Source organism: Propithecus coquereli, unplaced genomic scaffold (genome assembly GCF_000956105.1).
Source record: "Propithecus coquereli isolate 6110/MARCELLA unplaced genomic scaffold, Pcoq_1.0 Scaffold191, whole genome shotgun sequence".
Lineage (NCBI taxonomy): Eukaryota > Metazoa > Chordata > Mammalia > Primates > Indriidae > Propithecus > Propithecus coquereli.
The window spans coordinates 2,361,436-2,373,060 of record NW_012143968.1 but is presented as its reverse complement, the minus strand read 5'-3'; the positions used below and the strand labels follow the sequence as shown (position 1 = coordinate 2,373,060).

Sequence of the window (11,625 nt, the reverse complement as noted above, 5' to 3'; positions counted from 1 at the left end):
CAAACAGGAATGTGCCCTCAAGGTCTTCTAAGTATATTTTTCTTCGTATTTACACACTTTCAAAAAAACATTTCATCTACAACCATCTTCATTTCATTGCACTGAAGATTTTTACAAAGGAAATAAGTTTCCCTATGCAGACACTGAAATGTAAAATATGTAGGAAGATAAGGAAGAACACTTAGGCTGAAACCAGGAAAGGAACGCTTGTCTCAGAAGGAATTGAATGGAAAGAGAATAAGAGATATGATGAATTATAATAAGGAGAAAGAGAACACCGCATAACTTTAGATGTGGGACTAAAATTCAAGGAATTTAAAGTAGATGACAGAGCTGCAAAAAAGAATGTGGCTTTTCCACTGAAAACTACATATACTTACAAAGGGAAGGCAAAGAAAAGAAAATATGGCTGCAACTTTACCCTTATCAACAGGGTTTACCACAGAAATTATATTTTAAGTAATGATTTCAATCATGAGCTTATTTCATTTAAAAATAGGTATTTTACAGATTTTTATAGACTTTAATGAAAATAACATAAGTGCTTTTAAACTGCTATAGTTTTTATTGTTTGTTTTCCAGCCTGCACTACAAGTTTTGAAGTTCTCTTTCATTTACCCTATTTACAAAGCTACTTCCAGATGCCTACCCTTTTCCAAAATATATACTTCCAGAACCACCTAGTTTCTAATTGCTATCTTAGATGGGACCTGACTACAGTTCAGGAGGAGGTCTTTCTTAATTCTATATTAATGACGCCCTCTATTTCAAGAGTGGGAGTCTGTCCATTTTTGGTATTAGACAAATCTTCTGGAACAGAATCCGTTTTTAAAACCTCTTGAAATTTTGTATCATCTATCAAATCAACTGACCCTAATTTTACTGGGATGCCTTCTACCTGGGGTGATTGAAGTTCAGTAGACACATTCTCTACTAGAGGTGAAATTTCAGCAGAAATCTCTTGTATAGGAAAGTCTTCCACAGGAAGCAAATCAGCTAGTGGAGGACGTTCGTAAATGGGGGCCTCTTCAACAGGGGTCTCCTCAGCTGGTGGAATCTGAACTTCAGGAGTGGTCTTTTCTGTAGAAGCCTCCTCAGCTGGGGGAAGTGGAACTTCAGCAGGAGTCTCTTTTATAGGAGCCTTGTCATCTGGTCGAAACTGAACTTCAGCAGGAGTCTCTTCTATAGGAGCCTTATCATCTGGCGGAAATTGAACTTCAGGAGTGGTCTCTTCTGTAGGAGCCTCCTCAGCTGGTGGAAACCAAACTTCAGGAGGGATCTCTTCTGTAGGAGCCTCGTCATCTGGTGGAGACTGAACTTTAGGAGTGGTCTCTTCTGTAGGAGCCTCCTCAGCTGGTAGAAACTGAATTTCAAGAGGGACCTCTTCTATAGGAGCCTCCTCAATTGGTGGAGGCTGAACCTCAGCAGGGACCTCTTCTGCAGGGGCCTCCTCCAGTAGTGGAGACTGGACTTCATCAGGGGGTTCTTCTGCAAGGGATTCTACTGAAAGCTTCTTGGATAGTGGCATCTGAACTTCAGCAGGGACTTCTTCTGAAGGAGCCTCAGTAGCTGCTAGAAACTGAATATCATCAGAGGCCTCTTCTGCCATGGTCTCTTCAGCTGATGGAGGCTGAATTTTAGCAGGGATCTCTTCAGCAGTAATATGCTCTACTTTATCTGAGGCCTTGCCAAGGGCCTTCTCAACTGGAGGAAGCTGTACTTCAACAGGAACCTCTTCTGCTAGCGGAGACTGAATTTCAGCAGGAGGCTCTGTTGAAGGAATCTCTTCACCTGGTTGGGGCTTTAGTTCATCAGGAGGTTCTTCTGAAAAAGACTCTTCAGCTGGTGGAGGCTGAACTTCTGCAGGAGGCTCTGTTGAAGGAATCTCTTCAGCTGGTTGGGGCTTTAGTTCACCAGGAGGTTCTTCTGAAAAAGGCTCTTCAGCTGGTAGAGGCTGAACTTCAGCAGGAGTTTCTTCAGTTTGAGTTTCTTCAGTTTGAGTCTGTACTTGGACAAGAGTCTCCTCAGCAGGGCTCGGCTCTACTTCTGCAGTGGCCTCTTCAGTTGGGGAATGCTGCGCTTCCGTAGGGACTTTTGCTGTTGGTGGAGGCTCTATTTCAGCTGAAGACTTCTTTTTATCAACAGAACCCTCTTCTACAACCTCTTGCCTAAGCTCATCTTCTAAAACTACTGGAGAACCTTTTTTGGTTTCCTGAGTTAATGAAGGTCTGCTGATACTTTTCTGCATAATTTCTTCATTGCTACATGTTGCTGGTTGAAATTCAGGATGTTCACTAACAAAAATCTTTCCTGAAGATTTACGTTTCTGAGCACCTTCCTTTGAGTTTGTAAAAGAACTACCTGGCCTGGAAATAACCACTATTTCTGATTCACTAAAGTATGTCTGCTGTTCCTTGTCCACTTTTTCTTCTGGAGGCATATTCATCATGGTCCAGTCTCCAGTACAACTGGTCTGCTGAGATCTATCGATTTTTAGTTGAATTGAGTGTCTGTGTGGTGGAATTTCCACTTCCTGAATACTCTCTGGCAATTCAGCAGCTGCTTCTCCAACACCAGCTGGCTTTTCTTCAGGTATCATTGTTTCATCAACTAACTTGACTTCTTTTTTCTCTTCTACACTAGTGTCTGTCTGCAAAGATTTATCAGTCATTTCCTGTCCATGCTTTCTCTTTGTCCAAGTTTGCTGAAGTTGAGAAGACACTCTAAGAGACTCATAGTCTTTGGCAGAGTAGTTGCCTTTGCTTCCAGGAATATTACCAATACTAAGGGTAGCTTTGGGGCCAGATGATTGTGGTATGGCCGTGTGTTTCTTTTTCTCTGTCACTTCAGTCTGCTGGGATTTGTTTACCATTGGTTGACTGGGTCGTCTTCTCTTTCTAATTTCTTGCCTCCCTGCTGAGATAGGCTGATCAGGTTCATCACTTTCTTCCATTTCTAAGGCTGGTAAATTTCAAATTCATTAATCTTTAAGTAAGTAATCATCAAGAATCACAAATGTACCAGATAGTTAAACCTTTACCTTTCTTCATTAAGTGTTGTCCTGCTGAACTCCCTCAAAAAAGAGTAATTCATAAATTATTGCATTCTATACTACACTCTTGTTGGATCCCACCTTATTCAGTAAACATCTTTCTTGTTTAGTCTCTATTATAACTAAATCTCACTTTCAGAAGTTTCCCTCAAGGGTCTATGACATCACAGCCAATCTTCCTGCAAGATTCCATTGGTAATATTCCCAGTACTTCTTAACTTGGTATACACTCATAGGTGATGACATCTACTTTTTGAAACAAATCAAGCTGAAAAAAGGTTTTGTCTACCAAAGGAACATCAAGTAAACTCCAGTAATGCCACTTTCTAATTGTTGTAGTTGATGCTTTTGAACTCTTATTTCTGTTCTTTTCATCCTACTGTTGAAGACAGTTATAACACAGAACTCAGAATGCTGAAGCCTATTTTCAATTGTTGTAAAAAACAACTGATGACATATGTGTGGGAATGTTCTATTAATGTATATTGACATGACTTGAAAGGAAGTTAATATTCTTTGAAAAACTTGAAATTTGAAGTTCATCTCCATGTAAGCTCCTTTGCCATAGCTTTAAACTTCAGTAACCACAACAGCCTACCACCAAAATATAGAAAGAATATTTCCTTCTCAAACATCTTGAGATATGTTGATTTTTATTTTCAACTGTTTCAGAAAGTAGTTCCATCCAAAATTTGCCAAATAAAATAATGTTGAGTTTAAACATATGCCAAGTAAAATAAAATGCATCTTTTGAGGCAGTCAGTAGAGTCTGCTGAGTGACCACATGAGAATGAATGCCCCCAATGAAAGTGAAAAGTTTAAACTGAAGCTTTGAGAAAGAGGAACCCCAGTAGAGCAGATTATAGATGACGTTGTATTAGATTTGGAATACAGATAACATTTTAACTCATACATCACACTAGAATTTTACTAGAAAGATGAAAATTGGTCAAAAGATATCAAAAAACATTGTACAGTAGTATGAGGAAAGATAAAAAGGAGAAAATAGACTATTAAAATATAGTTACAGGAGAAAAAGTTATAAATATATGATGAAAAATAATTATGACTTCATTAATCTGGGAATATTTTAAAATTTCTTTATGCTGTATTTCCCCTAGAAAACACAAAAGTGAATTGAATGATTCCACTTCTTTCATATGCATTTGGGTTATGGGATGATTGTTTGTATCCTTACACTCTACTCATCCATAAATTCATATGTTGAAGCCCAACACCCAATATTATGGTATTAGGAGGTGGGATCTTTGGAAGTTGCAGGCATACCTCATTTGATTACACTCCACCTTTTGCACTTTGCAAATACTACAGTTTTTTTTACAAATTGAAGTTTTGTGGCAACCCTGTGTCAAGTAAGTTGATCAGCACCATTTTTCCAACAGCATGTGTATGCTTTGTGTCTTTATCAAAATTTTAGAAAGTATCACAATATTTCAAAAATTTTAATTATTATTGTAATTGTTTGGGGGTGCCATGAACCATGCCCATATAAGACATCAAACTTAATAGATTAATGTTGTGTATGTTCTGACTGTTCCATTGATCGTATGTTCCCCCAGCTCTCTCCCTCTCCTCAGGCCTCCCTATTCCCTGAGACATAATATTGAAATTAGGCCAATTAATAACCCTATAATGGCCTCTATGTGTCCAAGTGAATTGTACATCTCTCACTTGAAATCAAAAGCTGGAAGCGATTAAGGTTAGTGTGGAAGGCATGTCAGAAGCCAAGATAGGCTGAAAGCTAGGCCTCTTACATCAGTTAGCAAAGTTGTAAATGCAAAGGAAGAATTTTTGAAGGAAATTAAAAGTGCTACTCCAGTGAAAACATGAATGATAAGAAATTGAAACAACCTTATTGCTGATATAGAGAAAGTTCTAATGCTCTAGATAAAAGATCAAACCAGCCACAACATTCCCTTAAGCCAAAGCCTAATACAGAGCAAGGCCCTATCTCTTTTCAACTCTGTGGAGGCTGAGAGAGGTTAGAAAGCTGCAGAAGAAAAGTTGGAAGCTAGCAGAAGTTGGTCCATGAGGTTTAAGGAAAGAAGCTGTCTTCATAACATAAAAGTGCAAGGTGTAGCAAGTTATCCAGAAGATCTAGCTAAGATCACTAATAAAGGTGGCTACAGCAAACAACCTTACAATAGAAGAAGGTGCCATCTAGGACTTTCACAGCTAGAGAGGAAAAGTCAATTTTTTACTTCAAAGCTTCAAAGTACAGCCTGACTCTCTTGTTAGGGGCTAATGCGACTGGTGACTTTAAATTGAAGCCAATGCTCATTGACCATGCTGAAAATTCTAGGACTCTAAACAATTATGCTAACCTTACTCTACCTGTGCTCTATAAATGAAACAACAAAGCCTGGATGACAGCACATCTGTTTACAGCATGGTTTACTAATATTTTAAGCCCACTGTGGAGACCAATTGCTTAGATACAAGATTCATTTCAAAATATTACTGTTCATTGATAATGCATGTGGCCACCTAAGATCTCTGATAAAGATGTACAAGGATATTAGTGTTGTTTTCATGCCTGCTAATACAACATCCATTCTACAGCTCATACATCAAGGAGTAATTTTGACTTTCAAGTCTTATTATTTCAAAAATATCTTTCATAAGACTATAGCTGCCACAGATAGTGATTCCTCTGATGGATCTGGGCAAAGTCAATTGAAAACATTTCGCAAAGGATTCACCATCCTAGAGGCCATTAAGAACATTCATGATTCAAAAAGGAGATCAAAATATAAACATTAATGGAAGTTTGGAAGAAGTTGATTCCAACCCTCCTGGATGATTTTGAGGAGTTCAAGACTTCAGTGAAGACAGTAACTGCAGATGTAGGGGAAACAGCAAGAGAACTAGAATTAGAAGAGGAGTGTGAAGATGTGACTGACTTGCTGCAATCTCATGATGAAACTTGAATGACTGAAAACTGCTTTTACAAATGCTAAAAGAAAGAGCTTCTTGAGATGGGAACTACTCCAGGTAAAGATGCTATGAACTTGTCGAAATAACAACAAAGCATTTAAGAGATCACATAAACTTGGATTGTAAAGCAGTGGCAGGGCTTGAGAGGATTAACTCCAATTTTGAAAAAAGTTCTGTGGATAAAATGCTATCGAACAGCATTGCATGCTACGGAGAAATCTTTTGCGAAAGAAAGAGTCTGTCAGTGAGGCAAACTTCATTGTCTTATTTTTAGAAATTCCCACAGCCACTCAGGCCTTCAGCAACCATCACCCTGAGCAGTCAATAGCCATGAACACTCTCCACCAACAAAAAGATTATAACTTGCTGAATGCTCAGATGATTGTTAGCATTTTTTAGCAATGAAGTATTTTTTAATTAAGTATATGTACATATTTAGACATAATGCTATTGCCTACTTAATAGTCTACAGTACAATGTAAATATAACTTTTTTTTTTTTTTGAGACACAGTCTCACTCTTTTGCCCAGGCTAGAGTGCTGTGGCGTCAGCCTAGCTCACAGCAACCTCAAACTCCTGGGCTTAAGCAATCCTTCTGCCTCAGCCTCCCAAGTAGCTGGGACTACAGGCATGCGCCATCATGCCCGGCTAATTTTTTCTATATATTTTTAGTTGTTCGATTAATTTCTTTCTATTTTTAGTAGAGACGGGGTCTCACTCTTACTCAGGCTGGTTTCGAACTCCTGAGCTCAAACGATCCGCCCGCCTCAGCCTCCCAGAGAGCTAGGATTACAGGCATGAGCCACCGCGCCCGGCCTAAATATAACTTTTATATACACTAAAAAAACCAAACATTTTGTGTGACTCATCTTATAGCGACATCAGCTTTATCGTAGTGGTGTGGAATAAATACTACAATATTTCCAAAGTATGACTGTATTCGATCATGCGGGTAGAGGCCTCATGAATGAAATTAATGCCCTTATCAAAAGACATATGAGAGATTATTTCCTCTCTCTCTGCTCTCTGCCATGTGACAATACAATTAAAAGATGGCCATCTACAAAACCAGGAAGCAGGCCCTCACCAGACATAGGATCTGCCAGCTCCTTGATCTTGGACTTGTCAAACTCCAGAACCGTGAGAATTAAATGTTTGTTGTTTTAGCCACCTAGTTTATGTTATACATGTTATAGCAGCCTGATCTGATTAAGACAATTGGTCATATGTAGCTAGGGAATCTTAGCCAAGCAAATGAATATTTTCCACATTCTTTGATCCACCCTCTAAAACAGCCCTCATTTCTTGACAGTGATTAGTGAATATTTGTTGAGTGCAATTGGAAGAAATGTGATTAGAAAACATGCTGCTTGTCCTACATCTCAACCTGCTATTTTCATTTTTGTCTATTCTGCTCCACTCTGTTCTATATTTCTAAGGTCTAATGATGTAAAACAATAGTTATTTTATGAAAGAATTGACATACGTTTAATCAAACCTTCCATAGTCTGAAAAATGAGTTGTATACCAACCTCTTCGTGGTCTGATATTCCTCTCAATTACATCTGTCAAATATTGCATGTGTGTTTTGTAATCAAGTTTCTGACATTTCATGTAATATCTTCTAAGTCTATTTTGGGTCAATTCATAACAAGAAATAAATGCCAAAACCAATGTTGCCTTAATTGGGTTAATGTAACATTGCATGTATTGAGTTAATTTTGCTTCTACAACCTAAATAAGATTTTACCAAATTTCCTTAAACATAAACTGAATTGCCAATTTCAGTTAAATTAAATTCTCAATTTCCAATCCTTACATACTTATGTTTTCCCCTCCAAGAAATAATTAAGAATTTGATCTTTCTTAATCACACACAAAACTGTTATAGTAAACTGCCTTTTGTTACTTATACTAGTTTATTCATAGAAGCAAATTGGCATGCATAAATAATCAATTTTAAAAATCACCTAAGATTCCAAATAGAATTATGAGGGGTTTCATGGAGCAGTTTCTCATTCTCTTTAAGACCCACAGATGTTCCTTTTGCCCTACTAATTTACACGACCCCACTAATCAGAAGGAAGATGGCCATCTGAAGATGGAGGCAGAGATTAGAGTTATGCTGCCACACAGCAAGGAACGTCTGGGGCTATCTGAAGCTGAAAGAGGCAATGAAATATCCTCCCCTTGAGTCTTCAGAGAGAGCATCACCCTGCCACCACCTTGATTTGAGATTTCTAGCCTTTAGAACTGTAAAACCATAAATTCTTATTGTTTTAATCCAGTTCATGTTACTTTCTCATGGAAGTCTAAGAAACTATTACAATGTCCTTTCATACCCCCATATTTCTGACTCCCTTCCTTAATCTTGTAAATATTTTTATAATTTTTAAACTTCTTTATATTTTGAGTTTCTCCTACTAGACTGTAAGATCCATGAGGGCCAGAAACAATGTTTTGTTTTCTGTTGTTTCCCTAATATCTAGCAATAGTCACTGGAATATATAGATGTTCAAAAAGTATTTCTTGAGGGAATAATTAACCCAAAGGAACAAAAGGCTTTCTATAATAAAGACCTATGCACCCAAATGTTTATGGCAGCATAATTGACTATTGCAAGGATGTGGAAACAACCCAAGTGCCCATCAATTCATGAGTGGATTAATACAATTTGGTATATGTATACAATGGAATATTACTCAATTATAAGAAATGATGGTGATCTAGCACCTCTTATTTTTCCTGGATAGAGCTTGAGCCCATCCTCTGAAGTGAGGTATCACAAGAATGGAAGAATAGGCACCACATGTACTCACCATCAAATTGGCACTAACTGATCAACACTATGGTGCTCACACAGTAGTAATATTCTCCGGGGATTAGGGGGATGGGGGGGTTAACTCACGACTAATGGACGTGGGGAGAAAGAGCACACCTTAAGTCATGGTTTGGGTGTGGCAAAGTCATAACATGTAACCAAAATGTTTGTACCCCCATAATATCCTGAATAAAAAAAAATTATAAAAATGTATTAAGCAGTGAGAAGGGAATATACTTAAGATAGCAAGAGTATAAGGAGTTTGTAGAACAGCACTTCTAATCGGGAAACCATCAAAAAGAGGCACATTAGGAAGCAAATGCCATGTTGTAGGAACTGTAAGAAATCTCCTCTGGCTAGAGGGAAGGCCAAGTAAGGCCATCTCATATATGAGATGCACCTGAAAAAGTAGAAAGGGCTCCAAAGATGATAACTTGCAGACTCTGTCAAGAATTGTCATGCACATATCAGAACAACATCTATTGGATGCTGGGGAAGGGGGAGGGCGGTGGGAGGAGGGGACGTGTATTTGTATACGCAAGGAGTGCAATGCGCACTACCCGAAGGATGGACATATTTGAAACACGGACTTGCGGGCGGGGGGAGGGGAACCAAGGGCAACACATGTAACCTAAACATCTGTACACCCATAATTTGCTGAAATAAAAAAAAAAAAGACAAAAAAAAAAAGTTTGTAATCAGGAAAAAAATTACTCAACACATTTATTTCAAAGATTACCTGGATAGATATTTTGATAAAGACAATAATTTTATTTAAATTTTTTTCTTCATATCTCTATGTAAATATGCCAAAGGAGTCTCAATTCCTTCTAGCAAATAAGAGTCATGATAAAAAATTATTGATGTTATGTGATTTCGAGAGTCCTGAGTAAATCTGAGAATCTGGAAAAAATAAGCCTACACAAATTAGGACAGGGTAATAGGCCCTTGGTAATAGGTAAAGGATTTTGGACTTTCGTCTTGAATATGATAAAGTGCTAGTTACGGATGATATTGTTATGTAGATAGCGAGGGATTCTGGGTCTCCTAGGCACAAAAGCGGGTGTTGCTGCGATTCACCTCCCACAAAATAGACTTTCAGAGAGGCTCATGGAAGAGCTGCCTGTGTAGGCAGCAGGTCATGCAACTCCCAACTGTCCAATCAAAGCAATTCCATGGTGACCTCTGAACCATAAGGGAGGTCCCTATGCCGGCACTATAAAACAAGACACGGACCATAACCAAGCCCCTTTTTTTCACCCCTTCCTTTGGCTCTCCTTTTGCTGCAACAATCGGTCTGGTGATCATCCATGGCATATGTATCATGCTCTGTAAACCTGTATCTTGCCCTTGGCCTATAATCTTACCTTTCTTTCCTTATTAAACCTCATTTTCGTGCTTGCCTTACTTTGGCATGTCTGGTCATTCTTTGAGCCCTAGAATTTGAGGCCAGCCTGGGCAACATAGCAAGACCCTCACCTCTAAAAATAAATAAAAGAACAAAAATCTTTCATCATGGGAAACAAGGATCTACATTTTTCACCATCTTTCAAATTCCATGTGTATTGTAGAATTTGCTAGTCAAGAAAAAAAGTGAAAAGAACTTGTGAAGAATTTTAAAACATGACATTATACACATTGACAGATTAAATTTTGAAATATTTTCTTATACACAGGTAATATTGTTAATAAGTGAGTTTTATATCCAGAATCAAAATTATAGAACATATCTAAAATTATCAAGTAAGAACTATATTTTATGCAGGCCTAATAAAACAGATTTTTCTGTTGTTTCAAAAAAAAAAAAAAAAAGAATTGTCATTTTGTTTTAAATGCCAAATGAAGTCATTGAAGGGTTTTAAGTTTCCTCCATCCTCTATGTTTAGAATGGTTGTGGGAACAAGGAGGAAGGAGGTGTATTAGTTTCTATTAATACTACATAACAAATAACCACAAGTTTAGCATCTTAAAACAAACTTACTCTCACAGTTTCTGTGGGTCAAGAGTCAAGGTACAGCTTAACTGGGTCTTCTGATCTGGATCTCACCAGGCTTAAATCAGTGTTAGCCAGGGATGAGATCACATCTGTTGCTCGAGGTCTTCTTTGAAGCTCAGTGAGTGTTGGCAGAATTGAATTGCTTGTCATTGTAGGACTGAAGTTCCAGTCTTCTTGCCGACTGTCAGCTGGGTTGGCTTGCAGCTCCTAGATACTGCCTTCAAGTCCTAGCCATGTGGCCCCTCAAAACATGGCAGCTCAGCTTACTTCCAAGCCAGCAAGACAATCTCTTTTCAGTGTGCTGCCACAGAATTGTATATAATGCACAGCAATCATAAGCACAACTAATAACCCCATCACCTCTGTCATGTAACCTAATCAAGGGAGTGGTATTTAGAGGTCCTACCCAAATTCAAGAGGAGTACATTATACAGGGCATGTAAATCAGGGGGCAGGAATCTTAGGAGTCATCAAATTCCACCGAAGACAAGAATAGAATCATGAAAACAGCCAGAATGCTGGTAAGAAAAAAGACCCTAAGACAAAGCTCTAAGTTATCAAGCATTTAAATGTCAAGTAGAGGAAGAGGGGCTGAAAAAACATTATGCAAATAAGTATCATGTTGGCAGTAGTGTAGCAGGAGAAAAGAAGACAAGAATATTGGTGCATTTTGGAGTTGGGATCAAACAAGAATTGATGACTAATTGGACCTAAGGGATAAGAGCAATGAAGAGCCAAGAATGAATCCTAGGTACTGGGTTGGTTTTGCAACTGATTGAATGGAAGTACCATTTACTG

The 11,625-nt window shown here is 38.2% G+C and overlaps 1 protein-coding gene across 1 annotated transcript; it reads right to left on the bottom strand.

The window, feature by feature from the left end:
* Positions 1–721: 721 nt before the first annotated feature.
* Positions 722–3,182, bottom strand: FSCB (fibrous sheath CABYR binding protein). The gene has a single exon (XM_012642962.1). It carries the CDS (start codon positions 2,951–2,953, stop codon positions 722–724), a length of 2,232 nt encoding a protein of 743 aa, XP_012498416.1. The 5' UTR covers positions 2,954–3,182.
* Between the last annotated feature and the right edge of the window lie 8,443 nt (positions 3,183–11,625).